Source organism: Cajanus cajan, chromosome 6 (genome assembly GCF_000230855.2).
Source record: "Cajanus cajan strain Asha chromosome 6, NIPB_CcT2T_4, whole genome shotgun sequence".
Taxonomy (NCBI): Eukaryota; Viridiplantae; Streptophyta; class Magnoliopsida; order Fabales; family Fabaceae; genus Cajanus; species Cajanus cajan.
Window position 1 is genome coordinate 3,013,438 of NC_138522.1, and position 25,928 is coordinate 3,039,365.

General features: G+C 34.6%; 1 protein-coding gene across 3 annotated transcripts; it reads right to left on the reverse strand.

Moving 5' to 3' along the window:
- Window positions 1-24,217, reverse strand: TOP3A (topoisomerase 3alpha). 3 transcript variants are annotated; one of them, XM_020379373.3, is made up of 25 exons: window positions 23,774-24,217; window positions 23,494-23,672; window positions 23,347-23,419; window positions 23,028-23,150; window positions 22,804-22,925; window positions 22,645-22,717; window positions 22,449-22,565; window positions 21,881-21,964; window positions 20,587-20,766; window positions 20,362-20,490; window positions 16,200-16,274; window positions 14,996-15,085; window positions 14,758-14,862; window positions 13,831-13,865; window positions 11,609-11,738; window positions 9,958-10,010; window positions 9,780-9,879; window positions 9,226-9,264; window positions 7,179-7,257; window positions 3,478-3,549; window positions 3,198-3,269; window positions 2,614-2,769; window positions 1,571-1,685; window positions 729-1,030; window positions 1-434 (listed from the first exon to the last, which is right to left on the reverse strand). In XM_020379373.3, the coding sequence occupies exons 1-24, from the start codon at window positions 24,047-24,049 to the stop codon at window positions 778-780; spliced, it is 2,730 nt and encodes a 909-aa protein (XP_020234962.2). In that variant the 5' UTR covers window positions 24,050-24,217; the 3' UTR covers window positions 1-434; window positions 729-777. The 3 variants fall into 3 exon arrangements, with proteins under 3 accessions (XP_020234962.2, XP_082932638.1, XP_082932640.1); XM_083076512.1 differs by having other exon boundaries at window positions 20,569-20,766; XM_083076514.1 differs by having other exon boundaries at window positions 2,614-2,765; window positions 3,197-3,269; window positions 20,569-20,766.
- Window positions 24,218-25,928: the final 1,711 nt, after the last annotated feature.

Sequence of the window (25,928 nt, forward strand, 5' to 3'; positions counted from 1 at the left end):
TCACCTACTAATTCCTTACTCATTTGTATAATCATTCGATTATTTAATTTGATGGAAATTAACAATTCCTGCTTGCTTGTTAAGTGAAAAATCAGCAACATGGTTATGTGGCCCAAAATAATGGCGTGTCTGTACTTTGTGCAAAATGTTAAAGCCCATACGCACATGATCTTCAAATTTACAATAGGTTGAGAAGATGACGTGTAAGTATATGCTATGATTAGATTAATGCATACATAAAAAAAAATCTCAATTGGCCGAGAAAATTGAAACATAATATATGGCTTCGTTACTAAGTATGGATTTAATGCTCCCTCTTCAGGTGCAGTCAAACAATATTTGCTCGCACATGCTCCCACAGATTTAGCAAATGAACTGTTTCGTGACAGCCTATCCACCATGTGCTCGACAAACAGACGGTGTGGCCAAATTTTCTGGATTTGAAAACAATTGGGCCTCAAAATTAGAAAATACATGCTGGTTGATGCAAATGATACAAAAGCCTACATAATTTATGTCATAGTGCATCTGCAGTTCTCATGCATACCTAAATAAACAAATAAGAAGCATGCATAACAAACTACTTTTTCACGAGAAGTTTAAGAGATTGTCCTATTTCAGCTGTCTTCCACAAGGGCTTATAATTGTATTTACATATCAAATTACCAGTGCTTAATCAAACACATGCATAATCATAATAATAATAAAAAAGGTTCTGGATGCCCAACCTGGTTTTCCTTCTATACAACGGATCTGAGATGAATCAATGAGAAGAGATCAGACACCACGATTCGGACAGACATTAGCAATGTGAGATGGATCACCACACACAAAGCACCTTCTACCAGAAATAGGATCCCCAGTAGCAGACACAAATGTCGTGTTAGCAGTATGAGATCCACTCCGGCCACCTCTACCACGAGATCCACGTCCACCATTTCCCCTAGGATTGGATGCTGGAATACTATTTGAACCTCTACCACTTGTAACACTTCTGCCTCCAGTGCCATCATTGAGGCTATCCTCCCATCTGTGATAGGGGTGATAAGGCTTATTAAACAAATAACTATCTTAAAACCATGCAATGTGTTCTGTTTCACTAAACCGCTTGCAACATAATCCATCACATAAATTGAAAATGGAGAGTTGTTTCCTATTCAAAAAATTAGACGTAATGATGAACAGTGGTCATAATTAAATAAAATTTTATAAATGTCAGTTTGAGCTATTTGTGGATAAAAAGCAGCCAAAAAGAACGAGATTGGTAGGTTAATCATTCTATTGTCAGGAGTCTAGACATTATTAAGTGGAAGTGTCAAAGATGTGATAGTTACAAAAATTTGATATAGATAATCAATGCCAATCCCCCTGCTCTCATTAAAAACAAAAATAACTCCCCAAATAAAACAATGCACTAGCTAAATCACAACTACCAGTGAACTCATTGTTGAAATTCTTCACATTTCCGGCACTCCTAACCTAATAGTAAATAATAAATATAGCACAAAAACTGAAATATAATCCTCAAATGCAGCCAAAAAAAAAAAAAAAAGATCTAGAGTTCACGTACACAAAAAAGTTGCACTCTTGACATGAGTAGAACTTCCTTCCCCTGTTATTTGCAGTATTTGCAGTTCGCAAAACACATGGCGTTCCGCATGAACTGCATGAAACAGAAGCTTCCCCTGCATTGTTTAATGGTTTATAAAACAGTGTTTTAAATTTCAATTTTGGCAACTGATAAATAATGACTGCAAAAAAGCATGAACAATGAAGAGCAAGAATTTCTAACATGATGCACTGAGTTAATCAAAATTCCTTATTTATTTTCTGCAAAATAAGTCAGTCCTCACTTTTTATCACCCCAGTAAAAAATATACACAAAAGTTACGAACACAAACCATAACTTGAGCTAGATTGGCTATGAAATATAGAAATAAGTAAATCATTAAATTTTAACATTTATCATATTATATAACATAGGATGAATGAGACAGATTTAAGAATATGAAATATGTTACAGTGGTGTCTACTAAAATCCATTAAATAAAATAAAATAAGATAAATAAAAAAGATACAAGAAATCTTGAAAATGGAAAATAAAAAATTTCCGAATCAAAGCCTTGTATTGTTTCGCAAACCTTGATTTGATAGAAAACGATTGTGTCCGCACACTTTATGCGGTTTGACCTAAGGCTACAGTAACTCATAGGCCAATGTGCACAGAAAAAAAAAACAGAAATTTCACCACAATCGATGAAAGATTACAATGAAAAGCTTCTTGGCATTCAAATCCAATACCAATATACCCTAGCAATCATTGTGTAACCAAGCATCGTATATCACGGGGGAAAGCTTCTAAATTTGTATCACATATCAGACCAAGCCCAGATAATTAATACAAACCACTTTATAATAAAACCAGTAATCCATTTTCACAGAATCCAAAGTCAATATTTGTCTGTTACAAAATACATATTCAGTATCTTCCTGATTGATTGACATCATTTGCTCATGTCCCTGTGGCAACGCTATATATACAAGAAATACATTTTTTGATTCCTCTAGACTGTCTAAACTGGTATGGAATTTAATAAACTACAGAGACCTTACCATTATGTTCACTCATTCCATGATGTCGGACATTCCTGGAACGTAAAGGACAATCATTAGAAGAATGGCCTGTTTCTTGACAGTTTGCACAAACTCCTTGCCTTGGGTTAGTATGATGGAAATTGCTAGTTGGTGCTGCTGGTCCTCGAGTTCTTGCTGGAAAACATGGTAAGGTATAATGAGAGCATATTTGTTTATCGAAACAATGTGAATGACAGCAAGCAGATGAAAATATGTATTCTGTTCTGACACCACTATCGAGCTTGTGACCACAAAAAATTCTAAAAACTAATGTTGAAGATTAAAAAAAAAAAAAAAAGTAAAAACTAGCTTAGAGGTATTAATATAATATCCTAAAAGTAAATGTTACTCTCTCCTAAAAATGCTTTTTGATTTCCACAAACTGTTTTGAAACTGCCATATGCACGTAGACCATCTCATATAAGTTATTTCACATTAAATGCTCACAAACAATGTTGAACTCAAAAGCACTCTGCAAAGAACCAGTAATTCATATGAAACAATAGGTAATAAAGCTATATTTTGATTGCGTTTCTAGCAACTACTCGGCCATTCTCACTGACCTGGCATGCGAGGGCCCCTTCCACATATTTCTGTCAGCTGTGCAAGAATCTCGTCACAGCCACCAATGCAACCTATCATTTCCCATGCATTAATTAAACATAAGCATTTTGACAAGAAAAGGGTTTGAATAGTCATCATATATTCATGAATGAACTAAAAAGTTAAAGAACAACATTAAAAGAATCCTTTTCCATATTTTTTGGTCTCCTTTTGCTCCTTCAGAAGATATCCAAAGGGTAACCAGGTGAAAAGAAATTGATCTTGCAAAGGTGCACCTACCCAAATGGTTGGCACTGTAGTTTGGTGGTATTTCCAGCTGCCTAAACTTGAATTGAATCAAGTAAACAGGACCTATAACATTTTATCCAATTAGATATGACAATAACATCTAAACCAAAACGCAAGAGTAAGATGACTAAAACAAATAAATTAAATAATACAGTTGAGAGACAGAGAAAGAAGAGAAGCATGTATAGAAAACTGTGTTTTAACTACACCATGAGCAAAATATTTATGTAATGAAACGAACCTAGACATTTACACAATAATACTTTCATTTCTAAAACTCCCCCTCAAGGTTATATAGATCATATGTACCAAGCATAGCACAAAGATAACTTATTCCGGGAACTCTCAAATGATTTGTAGCTTGTTAGGGAAACTGTTGGACTGCCTTAAAATCACATGAAGGAAGAAAGAATTTCTATCAACATCCTGCAAGGAATTGTCCACCTAGCATCTAATGAGACACTTAACCACTTTTAAGGCACAATTAACTACCATTAGACATTTCAATAACTTCAAACACTCTTAACCACTTGTGAGGCATATGTAACCATTAGTGTCCCAACTATAGATCAATAATTATATACAGTCACATTCATTTACTTACTCTTAATCACCTGTGAACCAAAGTTAACCACCATTAGACATTTAATAACCACATGCCACTGCACTTATGACATATTTAACCATTAGTGCAACAAGTAAAAATTGATAACTGTATGCATACATTCTATACTCTAAGCCAATTGTAAGGCAAAGTTAATCACCATTAGATATTTTCAATAACCTCACGACACTATAATCACTTAAGATATTTTTTCTTGAATTTGTTTTTGCTATTTTACTTTCCTCTCGGTTGTCAGTTGGTTAGCTTACTATAGGACATCTGTCAGATTTTTAACTTCCAGTTCTGAGCTTTTGCATTCTATAAGTACTGAATGTAGGTAGAAAAGCTCTTTGGCTTTTGTATTTTTCAGATTTCAGTGAAATAGAAACTTCACAAATTCTCTCTCCTTTTGTTAAATACTAACTAGGCATATTTAACCATTAGCATCACAAGTACAGATTGACAATTGTATACAATCACACTCATTTACTCTTAACCACTTGAAACAAAGTTAGCCATATTTATACATGTGGTTATCCACATGTGACAGGTGGATGCTGGGTGGAGAATTCCTAGCAGTAAAAATATCATTACTGGTTAACCACCAAAAAAATGTTAACATGATTGTAGGGGAAAAAAAAAGCGATGCCTTGTTTCAAAACAAAATTGCATCTGCTCCTAAATACACATTTAAATTAATAATTTTATAATTTATTACAAACAAAAAATAGTTGTTAGAGACATTAGTTTAAGTTGTCATAACTGTACAAAAAAGTTGTTCATTCATTGTACTGTACTAAATCTGTTAGCATTAAGTTATCTTTGTAACAAACTGTGGACCCAACAGTCACTAAGTGTTGAAAATCATGAAAGAATATATTTCTTTTGTAGAATAGCAAAATATCTTGTAATTAAGGATATCTTCCAGCACCAAATTCACCCTACCCTGGGGAACATAACCTAATGCCATGTGATGCAATTCAGAGAAGTTGTCAAGGCTCATCCCGTTCTCATAGTTGCAGGTGTTGGGTTCCCCAGATTCTTGATCATATCTGCTGCTCATTTAGATCTGCTTAAGCCCGACCCTGCTGAAACGCCATGATCAAATGAGCCTTCCAGGACCACACCAGCAATCTTCGATGATTTCCTCAAGTAGGATGCAAGTTGCCAAAACCCTGACGCTACTGCTTCGATTGCACACACTGATAATTCTTTTGCTTGCCTATCTCAGAACCCTTCTCTTGGACTCTGGGATATTGACTTCAGTCAAATCTAGTAATCACTCTTTATTTTCTTCTCTTTGTACAAATGGACATTTACCAAGTATAACTTCTGCAAATGGTACCCAAACTAAATCTCAAGGGATTGGTACTACTAACTCATTACCCTCTCTAACTGCAGGCTTTGTCCTTTATGTACCTTATTGTCCATTTAACCCTCTTTCTGTCTCGTCTTACCAGATCCCATAATTGTTCAGTCATTTTTAACAAAGATATTTTTCTTTTGTAGGAGAGGAGTTTTGGTCAAACAATTGGCACCAGATGTGAGTCTCATGGTCTCTACTACTAATCATCACCATTAGAATGCCCTGCAGCCACATCACTAACCATACATGCTTTGTTGGGACATCCATGACTTCCTAAGCTGCAATAATTGGTTCCCAGTCTATCCATGTTAACTAGTCTCAATTGTAAGCCATGTCAATTAGAAAAACATACACCGGCTTCCTTCCCTGCCAATAAACATTGCTACGTCCCCCTTTACCTTAGTTCATTCAAATGTTTGGGGTCCCTCTTGTATGTACAGTATCATCTTTAGGGTTTAAACATTGTCACTTTTATTGATGATTTCACTTGTTGTACTTGGTTACTCTTAACAAAAAGCAGATCCGGGTTATTTTGTATTTTCAAGTCATTGTATAATGGTATTACTTAGAATAGTGGATTTAAGCCTAATTCAACCCTACAAAACCGGCTTGTAAAGTGAGAGTTGTTTTTCACTTATATACTATTTAATTGCCTAATCTCTAGGCAATGTGGGACTTAAATTTTTTTCAATACACCCCCTCACGTCCAGCACTATTGGGCTTGGTACGTGGATAAATGGTAAGTAGCCTTTTTTAATGATGTAAGATATTAAAATTCAATTTGTTGTTCCCATCCATGCCTTAAGGAGTGATAATGCATGAGAATATATGTCTAACCCTTTTCAACAATTTATGGCTTCTAAGGGTACACTTCATCGAATTTTGTACACACCCTAACAAAATGGAGTAGCCGAATGAAAAAACTAGCATCTTGTTGAGACCGCTAGCACACTCCCATTCATGGCAGCGTTTTATCACGTTTTGGGGCAATGCCATTCTCACATCTTGCTATCTCATCAATTGCATGCCGCCTTCTGTACTCAATGACAAAGTCTTACATTTGCTCATGTTCTCCCACACTCCACTTCATCCAATCCCACTCTTTGACTCTACAATGAAAGAAGCCTGACATCTTAGTGTTTAGGACAAGCAGACAAAGCCATCCTGATCAGGTGCTCTAATACCATATCAAAAATTAGGATGGAATGAATTTGAATAAATGGCAATACCAAATAATCATACAGGATAAATACATAAGTTTTATGCTATTTTAGTATTTTTGGAAACAAAGTATCTCCCAATTCTACTCTAAGACCCCTTGATTCATGGGATTTTTCTAATCACAGATCTGTACAAACCACAGCATATTACACCAATTTCCTAAAAATTTTCCTCAAAGTACTGCACAATTTCCTGCAATATCACTTCAATGACATCATCATTCTCAAGAAAATATTGTTAAAAAGTCTGTTTCTCTTATCTAATTTAAATACTTAAAATTTCAACACCAAACGGCTAATAACATGTACTTTTTGGTAGGGTGGATGAGCAAATTGCAGTACTAAACAAGGATGTTTTCACTCAAGTGCTCATAGTCTTTAAATTTGATTATTATTTTATCAAAAAATACAGAGAAAAAGGTCCAAAATCACACATTAGTATGCAAGCCACAGATTTACATTTTTTAAATGCAAAGCTATAGATGTAAATTAAGTCACAAACCAGGAGTACAATTGTTGCAAGTATTGGTGGTCACAACTGCTTCTGATACTGATCCAGGGAGCCAAACAGCATTCCTACACTGTTCATTTATAGAGGTCAAATTCGTATTAGTATCTGTCAGTCATGAGCCGAAGAAATATGGAGGGGTCAGCAAGGGAGGTAAACCACAAAACTTTCAAAATTCATTTAAACTGAATTCAGAGAGGATAAAAATCGGTTACTTATCTTATTGAGTACTTAACTACTTACTCTTTAATGATATTGTACATTAAAATATGGTTAAAATAGGATATGGTAAGGAATTTATATTCAAAATATATTCTTCAATACGAAGAGATATTGTATTCATAGGACTGAGCATCTTAAGCAAAAACTAATGAACGTTAAGATGTCCCACAATGGCTAGGAATATAGTCAGAATATTCCTTATCTTGGGCAATCCTCCCTCTATAGCTAGCTTTTAGGATTTAGGCCTAGCTTATTTCTCTTATTGAGAAATGTTACCAACACACTATTGTGGGCTAAAGTTTACTGAGAACTACAAAATTTCGGGGAGAGAGAGAGAGAGTCATTAAATAAGAGGTGGGACACACAAATTTGTGATTTCTAATAAATTTCGGTAAATACTAAAGAGTATATCCAAAAGAATATGATACAAAGTGTTTTGCTAACATTTCTCTATTTCTAATAGAGAGTAAACAATTAGACTAACTGACAGAACTGTGCCATCTCGATTCTCGACTCCAACTTTTTATACATTTCATCAAACATACTTTTCTCTTTCAACTAATGTCTACATTTTATAAAATTGACAACTTACTACATGTTGAATACATGCACAACAAAACAAAAGAAGAATTGGAAGGACAAAGAAACACAAAAACTTTAAGCAAGTGAGCTGTTTTTACACTTCTTTGGTCTATGATGCACTAATACAATACGCATATTGAATACAACACATATTTGACACAGCAATAAGATCATTTTAAAATATATACAATATGTGTTATCATATGTATCAATATTCACGAAATATAATAAATGTGTAATTGTAATTCTAATCAAAATTCATAAACAGTAAATATATAAATATATAATTGCTATTTTGCAAATCCAAATTTAAGACATACTTATTAAACATTACTAAAAACACATAAATTATAAATCATTTCATCATAAATTACTTTTTATTATTTACAAATACAAATAATATTACTAATCTCATTTCTTTTTAAAAATTATCTATATAGAAGACAATTTTCATTTATAGTTCTTCAAGGACCAATGTTTCTATGTTTCTATATTAAACATGTTTATATGTCTTATTTAGCAGTAATGGATATTTCATAATTTTTTAAAAATTTGGATACTTTATCAGTACGTATCACCAATAAATATCAAGGAAGTATTTAAAAATATCAAGATTGAATAAAATTTTCATAATATTTCTAAAGGTTGGGATACTTCACTAACACGTATCGAAAAAGTATCCGAGAGTATCGTATTGGATACGTATCGAATACGGATACTTGAAGTAAATTAAAGTATCGATACTTTATGTTTGGTGCACGGGGTTGAAGTAGAATGCCAGTATTTTCATGACTACTTTATTATCCTTGCCAATTGTCACTGTTATGGGATAGGATAGTTTTTATTGCTTCTATTTGATGTTGTTCTCATGGATTCTAGACAACCTAGTTTTATTGCCCTCGCTCTCTCTTCCTCTAATTGTGATTGTCAGATTGTCTTAAGGAGAATTTCTTATTATTATTTGTTTCTCTCTTTCATCTGCAAAGGGGAAGGGGGCAGCACAGGTGCACAACCACATATTGCCAACATGTTTCTCTCTAATTGTCATGTCTTAAGGATAATTTCTTATCATTATTTGTTTGCTTGTACTTATTTGTTTCTCTCTTTCATACACAAGGGGGATTGGAGCACAGGTGCACAACAACATATTGCCAACTGGCAACTCCAAGGTTAGATAAGTTGTAATTATAACAAAGCAATTACAGGCAACTGTTGAAGAGAAAATGAAAACACGAACCTGAGGGTAACCCAAACATCCAACCATAAAATTGCCATCCTGGTAAATGATAATATAAAAATGTAATCAGATAACAGGATCTGCCTGTATTCTTTTCAAAAATATAAATTACATAAAACAAAAGGATGATATCAAGATTATGATTGAGCATGCCCACATGCACAGAGGCACAGAAATTCAGCAAGTATAAACATTAGAAATTATACATCTGTATTCAAGGAGATATGGTTAAATACTTTTTTACTTAAAACTTATATAAACCAGATAGAGCCTACTTTGTCTTTTCTTGACCATGTTTCATGCTCAGGCAATAAAACTATTTACTACCAAAAACCTAACATCCACACTCCTAGTCTCATGTTCGTTGGCTAGCCACCACATGATTGAACAAGAATGGCACGTAATTGAACCATTTATGTAATTCCCAAAAACGTCACCACCTATAACTCACAGAAAAGAATAAAAAAAAAGAAAGCACCGCTAAAACTCCAAACTTTGTTTATTAAATGTAATCATTCTCTTGGTAGGGAACCACAATGACCTAAAACACATACTCTATTTTTCCTTAGCACCATGTCTGATTCTTGACAAAGTCCACATCGTCGAACAACTTCTCCAGTAGCATGCAGCCCATCATTGCCTGATCTACCAGATCTGCAATAGTGGTTGAAGAGATCTATTAATATTTTTTGCATAAAGAATCCAAGTGGATGGAGGTTGGGGGATAATCACCTTTCAAAAAATATTGCCATGGCTTCTAAAAGTTTCACTTTATTCAATCTTGCCTGCATATATTTACAAGATATCAATCATTTACGTTCATAATCTCCATAACCAAGATAAACTTGTTGAGATAAATTTCATGCAACTGAAAAGGCAGCTTGAATGGGGAACTACTAGTGGGAATACTAAATTGAGTACCAACCATTTTCTTCTAGTGTGCATGCCATTACCAAAAAAAATTGCTATGTATGCAAAAGATGTCAATATATTGGAAATTCTAATTTTGCTCATAATCCCTCCCACAGAAAGGCCATAACTTGTGGAGAAAAGCCACAAGCCCAGTTTGTTGTAACAAGTACGAGGCAGTTGGACTACCCTAACCAAGAAGTTTAGATGAGCACAAAGCACATCCTGCCCTACAAAATGACATCTAGGGGAGTTCTTGTAGTCCCAAAAGGATCAGATGCACAATTAATAATGTATTGCTACACAACTGAAGAGAGATATTTCATTGGTGACAATGATCCGATTTAAAGACAGCTTATTTACTTAATGCTTACACAATTACTTTTTGATCAGTAAGAATTACAATGACAGGAACAAGGATTACACCTAAAACATTGTGCATGCTTCCTCAACTTCTCCACCATTCTGCTTATGCAATTATTATACTCAACCCACTGTGATGCTTCCTACAGTTTTAGCTTTAAACTAACTACTAAAGGCACTAAGCTGTTCTCAATTCTCATTACCAATGGATGAGGATCAAAAGCAACTCAGCTGGTCTGCAGGTTTGTTTCTGTGAAAAATCATGTAATATTTAGGAATGTTTAATTTTCAGAAATCTGGAAAGTTTATTTTTTGGTGATTTACTTATCAGAACAGATTGTGTGTTTAGGGAAGATCCCATCAACCAAAGAATCTTGAATTAGAATAGAGCGATTATTTATATCCAATAATAGCATAGAAATTCTAAATATATCTCTCACATTTGTTCAGTATTATTGCAGTGAAATCAATTTATTCAGCCCCAATTCCTTAGATTTTCCTCAGGGTATCATTAGATAAAAAAATAAATAAATAATAACATCATCAATACAAGAATAAAATGAGTGAGATCATAAGTTGTGTTCTCTGAACAAAGGCACTTCACTTGTCTTCTTTACTTTCTGTTGATTCTATTGTTACTTGTAAGAGGGATAAGATTTATATAACAAAATTTCAAGTAAAGAAAACATCTAATAACAATATAAGGAAGGATGTAGATGAATGAGATATTCACAAGATGAGAAGAAAAGAAACATATGTTGAGCAAGAATAAACTTATGAAATGTTAAATTAATCTATTGATTTTTAGATAGGTCCCGTTCCACAGTAGGCCATCCCAGGACCCAAACCAATTTAAAAATTTTCAAATATTTAACCTTTATGAAGCATGTGATCAAATTATGATTACTACTTTCACATGTGATTTATTATAAGCCAAGAAACCTACAATGGTTTGTCACCCCAGTGTAGAAGTAGGTAGCATAATTTGAAATAACATAAAAGATGCAATTTTAACATGAACTGCATGATATTGCAAATCTTTTGAATAACCAGTCCTTGGTAATAACTAATAACTTATAAGCTACTGAGCAAGAATCAAATAACGGCTTACATCTAGGAAACAAGCTTCCATCTGCTGCAAGCTAGTTGCCAAAACCTCAGCTTTGCTTTTATTTCCTTCGCTGACTAATTTCATGTCGCGTTCCATAACTGCTCTAAGATATGGTTTCCATAGTTTATACCTGGAACCTCAAAGGTAGAAAAAGACAGGTGCAATAAAGTATGCGTTAGGTTGACAGTGCCTTTTGATGTGTTACAGATATTGTGAATATATTACAGATATTGTGGATACATATATTATGGGCTATTATCCTCACTATCAATTAGGGATATGATTAGATTAGTTTCCATAATATTAGAGATTAGTATCTCTATCATTTATTGTATTCACTCTATAAATAAGATTGGTATGTGTACAACAATACACACAATTCCTGAATCACAACATGGTATCAGAGTCATTTAGATTCACTTTAAAAATGGGCCACCCACCATTCATTGATACATGCACCATGGGCATGAGGGGGTGTATTTCAAGTCCCGTCAATTAGAAAAGGGCCACCTACCATTCATTGCTACATGCACCATGGACATGAGGGGATGTATTCAAGTCCCGCCAATCCTAGATCATTAAAAAGGGCCACCTACCATTTATCCACGTACCAAGCCCAATAGTGCTGGACGTGAGGGGGGTGTATTGGGAAAAACCCAAGTCCCACATCGGCTAGAGATTAGGCAATTAAATAGTATATAAGTGGAGAGCAACCCTCACCTTACAAGCCGGTTTTGTAGGGTTGAGTTAGGCTTAATCCACTATTCTAACATGGTATCAGAGCTTAGGTTTTTCTTTTAGAATATATTTTTCTCTCTTCTTGCAAAGGCCCTTGCTGCCACCTCCGGCTGCCGCCGGCCGCCACGCCGGCGGCTACCGCCTCCGATCGCTGTGCCGCCGACCACCGCTTCCGGTGCCCACTCTGACCGCCATCGATCGCTGCGCCGGCGGCTACCACCTCCGGTCGTCGCACCACCGACCGTCGCCTCTGGTTGCTACCTCCAACTGCAGCCTCCGGTCGTCGTGCCGCCAGTTGCCGCGCCGCCGACCTTCGCCTTTGGTCGCTACCTTCAGTTGTCACCTCCGACCGCCACCTCGGGTCGTCACACCGTCGTCACTGGTCGCTTCCTGTGCCGCCTCCAACTGTCGCTTCCGATTGCCACCTCTGACTGCCACTTCCGGTCGCCAACTCCGACCGCCGCCTCAGTCATCGCCTCTGGTCGCCGACTCCGACCGCCGCTTCCGATCGCCGACTCCGACCGCCACTTCCGGTCGCCACTTCTGGTCGCCAACTCCGACCGCCGCTTCCGGTCGCCACCTACAACCGCTTCCAGTCGCTGACTCCGACCGTGGCTTCAGGTGGCCGTCGCCTCCGATCGCCGCTTTCGGTCTGACTGCTGCCTCCGGTGACCAGTTAGCAGATATGTTCACAAAAATCGCTTAAAGGACCTCGGATTGATTACATTTGTAACAAGCTTGGAGCATATGATATATATGCTCCAGCTTGAGGGGGAGTGTTACAGATATTGTGAATATATTACAGATATTGTGGATACATATATTATGGGCTATTATCCTCACTATCAATTAGGGATATGATTAGATTAGTTTCCATAATATTAGAGATTAGTATCTCTATCATTTATTGTATTCACTCTATAAATAAGATTGGTATGTGTACAACAATACACACAATTCCTGAATCACAACATGATGCAAATGGCATCTATTACCCTAGTCACTAGGTACAATGAAGAATGGGGAACACAGCAAGCGGAGTAAGATTCAAAGGAAGCATTGAATGTGAAAATCACATTTTGGATTCAAACCCAAACAAGGAATTCAAAGTCAACTCATGTTATCAACATGATTGGAAATTTATGAAAAAGAAATTCTTTGAGAAATGATTTCCAATTTAGCAACAAATTAGCAACCAAAATAATTGAGTCAATTGCTGGATAAATATTAGCAACTCTTTGACCATCATTAATCATCTAAAACATTATTAGGACAAGATGGATATTGAACACCTCTATTTAAATGGTTAACTTTTCTTAAACTATATCTACACCAATAATTCCTCTTTTCTATTTTTTTCCAAAAATAAAAATAATACTGCATCTAACTAACAGAATATAGCTATCCACTAAAGTTAGATAAAGCATATACTCAGATTAGACTTGAGAATTAAACACACTTTTAAAATAAATAGCATTACTTACCCCATGTCATCATATCCCATAACAAGTGCCTCACCCTACAATAATATTAAACTCATGATTAATATAAATAAGTGATTGAAAAAAATATCATACTTAATGTTTTGTTTTGGCTGCTTATGCCAGCACAACCACATATTTGAGAATTAAATGCCTTAAAAAGCCAATGAAAAAGCAAAAAGATTCTTGAATTCTTTAAGTATTAACATGACGAAAACCTTAATGGGTAAAACTTTTCAATTGTTTGTAATACTGATCTGCTAAAATTTCATTGTGTAAAAACCAGAAGGATACAGCTACAGCATATATACAAAATTAATAATCAAGCCCACGCCACTCTGTTGTGCAGCTTTAGTTCTCGATAGATATAATAAAATTGACAAGGATAGATGTTAGATGATAGCATGACTTAATTCATGCTACAGTATAAAATCCTTTTAAGCAGATCTCCCACAATAGATTTACTCTTAGCTCAGGAAACTGTATATTTAGTTGTAGTCAAAATTAAATGCAGGTCACATACAGATTCTAATTGCTATGTTTATAAATGCATTGATTACTTCACCTGTATGGGTGAAGTCAAATTCTTAATGATCAAAGTAATATTCTTCCCGTAACTGTCAACTAAACCCGATGGTTCATGGTTGACACCTTAATATACACATTCATTGGTTATCATGCTCAATTGCAGAATAATACTACAACAGTTTATACGCCTATACGAATCAGTTTTATCAAATGAAATATTTGAATATTGACTTATAAATATTATTCACGACATCCTCTTCTAACCTAATAACATTATGTAGTAACTCTTCTTAACAGCAGTAAACAAGAGTCAAGACAGCCAAAGAAAAATATCATAAGGCATGGAGATTGTCGCAAGAAAAAGAGAAAATATTATCCTTCAAATTAACAGTATGAGCTTACAAGACTAGTTGGTGTGAAACGAGTGCTAGCATCCTTAGTTGCATAAAACCGATCAAGCAGCTTCTTGATGTGATCATGCATTGTAGCATCTGTACCAATACCCTCCTTTTGAAGAAATAAGAACAAAAACAAATATACAATTGTCAGTATTTAATGACACATAATCTGACTTGCACACAAGAAAGTATCAAATTTTTAAATGTATTATTGAGTCTGTCAGATTCTAAATCATTCTCACCTTATCCATACAACTCAGCAAATCAGCTTCACTCAGAAGTGGTGGTGGTCGGGTTACTCCTGAATCAAGGGTTAATGTTGTTGGAATGAACTGTAATATTAATAACACCATCATGAATATTCATTATTCAGACTCAGATGCAAATAGCATACAGCAAACATAAACCCAAATATTACATCAATCATATATAGAAAAGGTATCTAAAAACTTATGTCTAGTATTAGAAATGGACCAAGGCTAACTCAACCCCAAAAAATAGCTCAAGGTTGAATAACTGTCCAAGTCTTACGAAGGCAACTTGAACCATATACCTAACGAATGTGGGACATCTTAACGCACATCCTCACTCACAATACTGTACATATGAAGTGTGAAATTTTAGCATGGCCCAACATCAACATTGGATAGGCTTTAATGCCATATTAAAAATGAACATAGTCTAATTCAATCCCAAAAGTTAGCTCTAGAAGAAAGAATTACCCAAGTCTTATTATAAAGTGAAAATTTAGGAGAAGAAAATTATCTTTATTATTCTACATTGATCAGAATTACATGAGACATATATATAGTCAGATACAAAATAAATATAAGGATAAGATTAAGAAAAAATAAATAAGAATAAAATCAAATCAGATCTGAATAATTTGATCTTGATTTTAATTTTTAACTAACTCAATCTTCTAAAATCCTTATTTGAAATTTAAAATAAAAGGACATATAACTCTCTCATATTAGTGCATAGATGTCCAGTATGTCCAACTTGTGAGGAAAATGGCAAGTAAAGCTTCAGACATAACTCTGCCACAACAAAACATCAACTTTCTCAAGTATATTAGCACATTAAATAGATGCTTAGGGTAACTACTTGCAACATTTTTAGTTTGGACCATTTTGTCTTCATTTGTATCACAAAAAAAAATAAAAAATAAAAAAAATTGTCAGACTCCTAAATCTTCAGCCTCTAATATGGTACTAAATACAACAGTGAAGCCAATACAAGAGAAGTATAATAATTTATCAAAATGAGATATGCAGGGCTTTGTTGTGTGGAATTCCATCAGGAATCTGACAGTTGTGACAATGACAGCATGTGAGGAAATCACGAGTGCCAGAAATAATATGAAAAAAATATATATACAACAAAAGAATCCACCACTAATACAAGAGTGTTGTATATAATCTGATGCTATAATTCAAAGCAAACCTGTTGACCAATAGTATATGCTGGAATCATTGATCCACCCCAAGATTCATACCGATAAACATCCAAGTAGTTTTTCTGATCACATTAAAACAAGACAAAACATAATCAGACTATTTGCAACTTGCCTCCAACATTTATTAGAAATTTAGTAAATAAAATAAAACCCATACATGTATGTGCATGAACATGTACCAAAACAAATATTAGTTATTCCCATAAGTAATTCAAAGCTAAAGTTATTATATAGATTCAAGTTTGTAAAAAGGCAAAAAGTGGTACCTACAACAATAAATAATTATGAAATTGCATAATATCAGATAGGCTAAAATTTAGTCTTTGTAAAATGAGTGAGTTTTGATTTTGGTCCCTCTAAAAGAATTTTTGTTTTCATCCCTATTTAATTTGAAATTTTTGTTTTAAGTCCTTGAAAAATGGACAAATTTTGATTTTGGTCCCCTAAATTTTTATTTATTTTCATCATCTAAAATCTAAAATCATTATTTTTAGTCCCTAACAATTCTTTTAACTTTTAAGGTAGATAAATACTATTTGTTTTAAGGACCTATAAAAAAATTTAGAAGTTTCACCATAGATGTTTCCTGAATCTTATGATAAACACATAAGTAGTTAACAAAGATAACATAATATAGACACTAAAAGCAGTAATTCCAAATTTTAGAGAATGAAAAACAAAGAAAAATATTTACATGGACCAAAATTAAAACTTGCTTATTTCACAAATACTACAAATATATTTAAGTTTATCGAATAATGAAGACTGCAGGAATAGGAAGTTCTTGTTACTGTTATGTGTTGAAAAAGAATTTTTGAATGATTGAAATAACAGTGTGGCTGAAAATGAAGAGAGATAGAAAAAAAATCCTAAATAGGTTATCTGTAAAGATAAAATCAGATTGCAGCAAACCAGTTGTAGCTTTAAGGAGATCTTTTCAATTTTGCAGTGGTAATCTGCACCATCACTAATGCTGATTAGTTAGAAATTCACTCTCTTTAATTCTTAGGAGAAAAGGAATTTTTAATGCTTTATTTCAACATGCCATGTTTAGGTAACAAAATTTTAAGCTTATGAAGGAATAGGAATGAAGATAAAAAGACAGGTTTAGATAGACAGGAACAAGTTTCAACTATAATAAAGTACTCATAAACGCAGGGCATTGATAGGACCCAGGAAGCAAGGAAGTTAGAGATTAAATACAAAGTAGTTACAGAATAGAATCAGATAGTTAGTTATAGTTGAAAGGGAAGAAGCCTAGCCTAAATGGGAGAAGGGGTCGAAGGGAGAGCCACTCAGAATTGTTAGTATCAAAAAACAATAGCTCAGTTGTAAAAGGGAAAACCTTTGGAAGGAGAATTTTCGCCTTTTCAGTTGAGATCCATTTAGCGATAAACAATTAGTTATCTATTTCCCTTTTCCATAGAATTCTCAGATCTCTCACCAGCGGGTTCCTAACATTGTTAATTAGGACTTGCGTTTGGGGTGGGAAAAGTTTTGTAATAAACTTAGAAGCACCAATGAAAAAAATCAACACAAGAGAAACCAACACCATTATCGAAAAAACAACAGAAGAAATTGGGGGAGCAAATGCATGAGAGTACTCAAGTATTAAAATTTAACAAATCAAACCTATTTTAACATGGGTTGTGTTAATCGTATAAGCTCCAATTTTTTGTCACACAATTTAATGAAAAAATGTTTGGTATCGGCTATAACATATGTAAAATATGAAGCATGTGCATTATTTCTTTGTGTACAGGTTTAATTAGATTTATTTCTTCATTAGGATTGATTGGTCCAATTCCTTATTTGTAATCAGGCCTGATTAGATGCCCGTGACTCTAGGATAGTTTTTATTAACACAGTTGTATAAACATTGGTCCTTGTACTCTTTGAATGAAAAAATAATAATATTCACTTTTCCTCATTTTCCAAGTTGGTATCAATTATCAAAGCTCCCAAATGTTGGGGGTGCTTCTTCCACACTAAAACCCTAGGTTGTTCCATTGACATCTAAATTGTTGCCACCTCCATTGCAGGCTGCAGCCAGCTTAGGCAGCATACATTACTAACATTGGATCCCTATTTGGTGCCTTCAAGTGCACTAGAAGTTCTACCACCATCATCCAATCTTCGCCAGATAGACCACCACCCTGAGCCTCATTGACACAACCACTGAACATGTTGCAAGACACTTTATCTTTTCAAGATGTTCTTCCACTGCATACAGATCACGCACTACCCTCTACAATCCCTTCACACTGCCACTGGCACCTCCTCTTCCCATTGTGGAGTGTTGTCCCTGCCATAGCCTTGTAGTTTTGTTATGGGGGAGGGTGAGAGTACCATGGCTAATCCTCAGTCCAATCCTACCTAAACGGTTCATTTGAATGCCAACAACCTTTTGTTCCTTACCATGATTTGTTGAGTAAGCCATTTGACACTTATTCTCAAGCCATGACTAGTAAGAATCCTAGTTTCGTATATTTTAATGCTACTGGTATTGTTTGGTAATCATCACATTACTGCTGCTAATGGGTCACATACCCCAATTGCCAGATGTGGTAACAATGTAACGTTCAATTCCAACCCCCATCCCTTCACTCCCTAACAACTTTGTTTCCATACACAAACTTGCTTAGGATTTGAGTAGTGCAGTAAAATTATTTCCTTATTATGGTATATATTGTCATATATACAAAGTTCCTATTTTTGTGAGAACAAAAACACCATTCCCATTAGCATTGCTCATAATCCAGTTCACCATTACAAGGAAATAACATAGAAATAGATTGTCACTTCATCAAGGAAAAGTTAGACATAGAGATGGCATATGTTCGCCTTCAGTCCATCTAGACGTAAGTTACTAGATTTTCTAACTAAGGAACTACCCATAGAACAACTCCAAGATCTTACTAGCAAACTAAGAAGATAGACATTCATCTCATTCTACGGAGTGTTGTAACCAATGTTTTAAAAACCAAATCAGTCATTAAACTGATCAGGCTACTGGATCAATGGATCAAGGGTCAAACCAATGAATCACTAATTAAATCACATGACCCAGTTTTTATTATTTTTTTAAAAAAATATTCATTTCATATATATTTTATACTTATAAATTTCAATAAAATTCATACCATGAATTAAAAAGGCCTAAAAAATATTGTAGTTAATATAACACTGACAAAACAATCAATTTATAGGCTAGTTGAATAGTATAAATTAATATATAATGATAAATTAAAAACATACTATAAAAATTATTTAAGTTAATTATATAATAGAGTATATTGGTTTAGTGGTCACTAAGTGATTAAATAAATTCAAGTCCCATAATGTCTACATAAATTTATGTAATTAAATATGAATTATAAATTAAAAGTATACTATAAAAGTAATTTAAAGCAAACATTTAATAATTACATGGCTTGGCTTAATGGTAAGTAACACTGTTTATCTAAAGTACCAGGTCTCAATTCCTTGGTTGTGCGAAAAAGATTGCATGAGAAAATGAGAAATTACAATGGAAAAGTGAAAAACAAGAATGTGGGACAGGGTGTAAGCATTTAAAAGGCAGAAAGGTAATGACACGATTTTTGCAAACAACCCACGGTTCACTCGTTTAACCGTAAAACCGGCTGGTTTATACCAGTTCAATAACATAACCAATTCAATTTAAGGCTTGGACTAGCTACATGACTAGTTCCCAATTGAACCGGTCTGAGCCAGCTTTTAAAATTATGGTTGTAACATGTAAAATATGAAGCATGAGCATTATTAATTATCTCTTTTTGTACAGATTTAATTAGATTTATTCCTTCGTTAGGATTTATTGATGAAGGTTTCCTTAATTGTAGTAATCGGGTGTAGTTTGGTGTCCATAATTCTAGCACAGTTTCTATGATGAAAGCTGCATAAATAGTGATCCTTTTTCTACTCTTTGGAAGTTTGAGAGGTCAGAAAATAGTATTCACTTTTCCTCGTATTGCAAGTGTTTCAAAATAGATCCAATATTTGTCTTACATGACAATATGGCTGTCCAGAGCATGCATATGAAACCAGTGAATTAACTGAGCAAAATTGAATAAAATCTACAAGTGAAATAAAAATACAAACACATACATAGCATGACAGAAATCTCACCTCTAGAATCACCCTCCCACATGCAGAAAATTGTTCACCAGCAATATCAATTTCAACAGTGGTTTCAGCTCCTACAGCAGGCTTTGAGACACATGCCAAAAAATGGCGAACCACCAGCTCATACAGTTTCTGTGGTAATTTGAGAAATAATAATAATAATATGAATGTCAAAGACTCAAAGCAAAATGAAATGTGTAAAGAAAATACTAAGAAATCATGTCTGACTCGGTGGTCTTGGCTCCATCCAGATTCTCCGGTAGAAAATTTTGTAGGGTGAATGGGTGGATGAGCCTTATCATCATGTCCACCACCTCTAGGATTTCTCCAAAGTCCTGAACCAGGGTCCAACAACCGCTGTGCATATACTCCCCATTCAGGATGCCCTTGTTGCTCTTGCACAATTGTCTGCCATTGAAAGGAAAATAAAAAGGCCAGTCATTGGAGAAAAAATAGATGATTAATGTGCAACAACAATATCGTTAAAACAGTACAAGTTGAACAACACATGAAAATCTTAAGCGCAAAAATCAAGTATAATGGTGGTAAAAATCAGATCTTTTTTACTTAAAATCACATATTCTATAATTTCCACTATCATATATGTCGAGGGCAAAACGAACACCAAGAAAATCACCCACACACCCAAAAGAACTTTGGATGGAAGGTGGTTCAGCACCTCTTGCTTATATCCACAAAACCATCAAGTGTTCCGCTATATCAAATATGATTACAACAATTGTAACTCACCCCAAATTGTCAATCTCTACATACCGAGTTTACCCACACTCAATAGTTACAAGAAATGATAACACACTCCCACTACAAGAGACTCTCTCACACAAGTGATCACACACTCATACTCGCTCTCTCCTCTTGCTTTGGTTTAGGATGATCCATCTTCTTCACGTGACCCCTTTAAACAGCAAAGGTCCATGATTCCATTCATAAATGAGACTCAGTGGACCTTAATTGTTCCTTCTGGCCTACCCTCTCATTATGGTAGTGGAGTTCTCCAAGTGTCAAAATACATTCTGCAACCCCGTGAAATGTAGTTCTTGGATTTTCACCCACCATATTTATTTGGAAAATTGAATTGATCTCCCAACAATATATTACAAAAGAAAATTAGCTTTCATTTATAAAGTAATCATATATGCTTTACAACGAACATCTACAGGTAGTCATGTACCCACAATAAATTAAAACGCTTATGAGTTTCAAGTAACATTCAAGTCGATTTAACCTTTTTCTCTTTAATTTGTAGTATACAACAGTAGCACACCAAAAAAAGTGCACATAACCACAACATCATAGCAAATAGAATCCATGCCAAATAGCCTGTCCATAATGGGAAAAATGGGGGTGCATCCCCTTTCCAAACTAGAGTCAATGCTTAGTTACTACATGCAAATTAACAATAACAGTACCCCCTTTTTGTATCTTTAAAGTCCAAATCCAACTGGGAGGCTACAACTATGATAGTTATTCATGCTTAGATAGGAAAGAAAAAGTTACCCACGTGCAAGTCAGTCCTTGAAGAAAAAATATCAGTTTCTGTACGAGGATAACTGATGAAACCAGCTTGGTAAAGTTCTTCTGCAACCTATAAGTAATTAAGTAAGGTGTAAGCAAGAGATGCATATAAAAACATCAAATCTGTAAAAATATGCAAATTAAATGAGAGTTGGAATGAAAAACCACTTTGCTGCTCTGAATTTGTCTACAAAATAATTGTTTAAATACATTTGTTCATTCACCACAATCACCAGAGTTTGGCAATCACATTTTCATATAAACAGTAAACCATGATCCAGTCTCCCAATAACTAAAAATGCAGGCAGAAAACCTTTTAGGAATACTGGTGAACAACACACAGTGCCTCTTACATGGCAAAAATGCTTGCTTACAGAAATCTCACATATGATGTATATGTAGACTGTAGAGAGACCCATGGATCAAAAGTTTGATTAAATCTTTCAGTTTTTTTTCTTAGGAATCAACTATACACAATAGTTAGTACATTGGAAAAAGTAAAACTTGTACCAAATAAAGCACACAAGTAAATGATGTTTTCATCATTAACTTGCCTTCATTGTGTGCTCAGAACTCATTCGGAAGTACCGTGAAGCACGTTTCTCAAGCTCAATGGTATTCAGAGGATGTGGAGGATACTTTAGCTTCTCCTGTTGTTTTACATTTGTGACCTGAACAGTAATTGTGTGTATTAAAATAATTAGTCTGAATTCAGCACATGCCCAATCACAAGCGTTAAACAAGACTCACAGTTGCTGTTGGTTCCTCCATGCACATCTCGTATACTATAACTGCACAAGTGTAATCAAACAAATGACCACGCCTGCCAAATGAATTCAGATTATATCAAAGCCTGCAGTAAATAAAACACAAGAAGAACCATGATACTCTAAGAGGTTTGTATCTTACATCCAGCTGAAATTAGCAATGCCTTCATCTGATTTATGAGAACAATTAATTAACCAAAACTCCTCTGGCTCGTGCGCTTGTATCTCCCAATATCTTTCCACAACAAACCCAAGTGTAGGGAACTGTAGTAAAAAAAAGTAGAACGGAAATTCATAATCACTAAATAACTTTTTAAGCATAAATACCACAAACAATACACTGTCATATCTTCAAAAGATGCACACCTGGCAAGGACCATAACTTAAGACAAGATTTCTGTCATCTGTGGCAGTGTCAATGATAAAAGCATCTTTCAGTAACATGGTCTGAAATCTCGTAAAAGAAGCACCGATGCGAAGATCTATTTCCTATAGACAAACAAAATAATCATCATTGACGCACAAAACAAGAACAATATCACATAGCACGCAAATGTTGTCAGCAAATAAAACAAACTCAAGAACATCAAATCCTAATTTCAATTTCAATTAGTCACAAACAAAAGACACACAAAAATACAAAAAGCTCAGCTCCATTTAGGTAAGAAAAAAAGCGTTTACTCACCTGCCTAGCATCCACAGCATCAGCAAACCACTTGTTCGGCTCCACGAGATTCTGCACAGCCTGATGAATTTCCCTATAAACAGGAGCAACAATCAAACAACAGAACAACAAAAAACCAAAAGGAGTCACCACAACACAACACCAAACCTGTCAATCAACGCAGAGAACCGAGCGCGCTTTAAATTAAGGTGACGATTCACTGCAGTACAGACCTCAACCACCTCAAATGCAATGTTCTCACCCTCTCTGTCGCAATCGAGCCAGAGAACAAGCCACTGGCACCTCCTCGCTTCCTCTTCCAGCGTCCTCTTGATATCCTTCTTGTCCTAGGGTTCACAATGCAAACAAAATTAACCACAGCGAAAAAGCTCGCGGAAATGACTCCTATAAATTAAAGCGACGTTCAAATTGAAGGAAACGAAAAAACCTCCGGTACGGATTTCTGGACAGGCGCGCGGAAGAGATCGGCTGGGTCGCAAGAGTGCCATTTGCGGTAGCGGCCGTCGAACTCGAGCTCCATGAGGTGGCCGGTGACGGAGGTGAAGAGCATGTGGCAGGGCTGGCCGCGAATGGTGTAGTTGAACTCGAAAATCTTGTTGTAGCGGGAACGTCCCTCCCTCATTCGCATGCCTTGGTTCCTCGAGAGGATGGTGGACACCGACTTCGCCACCGAGGGCTTCTCCGCCACGTTCAGAACGTTCATGGCGCACACCAGCGATAGATAGGGATTTGTGACTCTGACTGTGACACGAATCTTCCCACAAACAGTGAGTGTGCGAGTATCACATCAGTGAGAGCTGAGGCCGGTGGAGAGCGCACAATTTTGAAGTTCGATGAACGGGAAAGTTTGTTTCTTAAGAACGCCACTCGGGGTTCGTTAGCGGGAAATATATATGTATATAATTTTTTATAAATAATATTATTATCTATCTTCAATGAATTTATTACAACATAGGAGAAAAAATTTGGAGAATTGATTTATTAAAAATGACCTATTTTTTTCTTTTAGGTGAGAATATCGACACCTCACATCACAGCTAAGATTGTGTTGAGAAATACTATAATTTTTTTTATTTTTTTTATTTTTTATAAAAATAATTGTTTGTGAAAAAAAATATATATATTTAAAACTTTGTAAATATTTTATATGAAAAAAAAAATATTTGATAAAGTTAAATTTTTGAATCTGATCATTATATATCAACAATTTTATTTTTAAGTTGATTTATTACATAAAATTATTTTTATATCTAACAAAATTAAACATTTTTCTTTTAATTAAACTTATTTAAACAACATTTTATTTGAATATAATAATTATCAAAATAATCTAATTATATAAAATAATAATAATAATAATTAATACTTACAAAACTATAAAATATCTATTATAAATTACTAAATTTAGAACAAGTTTTAATTATAAGTAAAAGATAACTCTATATTAAGTGCTTCATTTTACCTACCAATGTAAGTAAAATTGGCACTTAACAAAATATCTCCCCCCCCCCCACAGAGACATCAAGGTCACCCAATTATAATGATATGTTTTATAGTGGTAGGATTGGCATAGTCCAATATAATTTTTTCACTATTTAAAGTTAAAAAACTTTTAGGACTTTTAATAGTTTGATTCTCTATGCATTTTCTTAAAAATACAAGTTTCATCATGTCATGATGCATGATCACATGCAAATGTCTATGATTTCATATACTTCCACGTAAAGGTGCCTATATCTTTAGGTTAGGTCTCATTCATGTTCACAACTTATATGACCATGACATTCACATATTTCATCTCAATCACAACATATCGGTATCAATCATCTCATATAAATTCATAAGGTTCATACATCAATTCAACCCAACAAAAAAAAAAATATAAATAACACTTACAAACAATATGGACTCTTGTTTGGTGAGGCATGTCCCTTGCTTAGTATCCAAGCAACAAAGAAAAAGCTACTCTCAAAAGCTTCATTATTAGGTATCACCACACGTTTACTTAGCACCACCACACATTCACTTAGCACCAAATGCTTGTTTAGTAGCGTTACACTCTTTTAACATTAAGAGCACAGAACAAAGATTACTCTTTGAAGCTTTCACGCTTATCCTCTCATTTAACATCATGTGGCCTTAATGATTATATTGTTCGAGTGAACCAACATACTTGCTTATAACTAATACTTAAATGGTTATCGAGTTATTGCACTTAGCATATTTTGTAAATACTTGATGTCAAAACGATAAAAAAAATGTTAATTATTAAATTTTGGTGCCAAAACTAATTAATCATACAACTACACATAGTAAAAATGGATTTAAGCCTATAATGTTTTAATAATTAAAATGCTTTATAATACATGTTAATATTATTATTTTTACTAATTAGTCGTATAACGAGTTCAACATAGACATTGACTTTATTCATGACGAAGGCTAGCATATGGGAGTTGGAAATATCCCCCGGAGTGGGAAACAAATTGGCACTGCTAAATAAAATAATATAAAATTGAATGTATATGTGGTTTATTATGTTTTTTCATTTTCTTTTTTCCTTTCTCCCCTTTGTTTTTGTT

Excerpts from the sequence above, each read along its gene's own strand:
- TOP3A (XM_083076512.1), bottom strand. The coding sequence starts at position 24,049 with ATGAACGTTCTGAACGTGGCGGAGAAGCCCTCGGTGGCGAAGTCGGTG. Across the intron at positions 23,420-23,493 it reads TTCTCTGCGTTGATTGACAG|GGAAATTCATCAGGCTGTGC; the intron begins GTTTGGTGTTGT and ends TCCTGTTTATAG. Across the intron at positions 1,031-1,570 it reads CAAGAGTGCAACTTTTTTGT|ATGGGAGGATAGCCTCAATG; the intron begins GTACGTGAACTC and ends CCCCTATCACAG.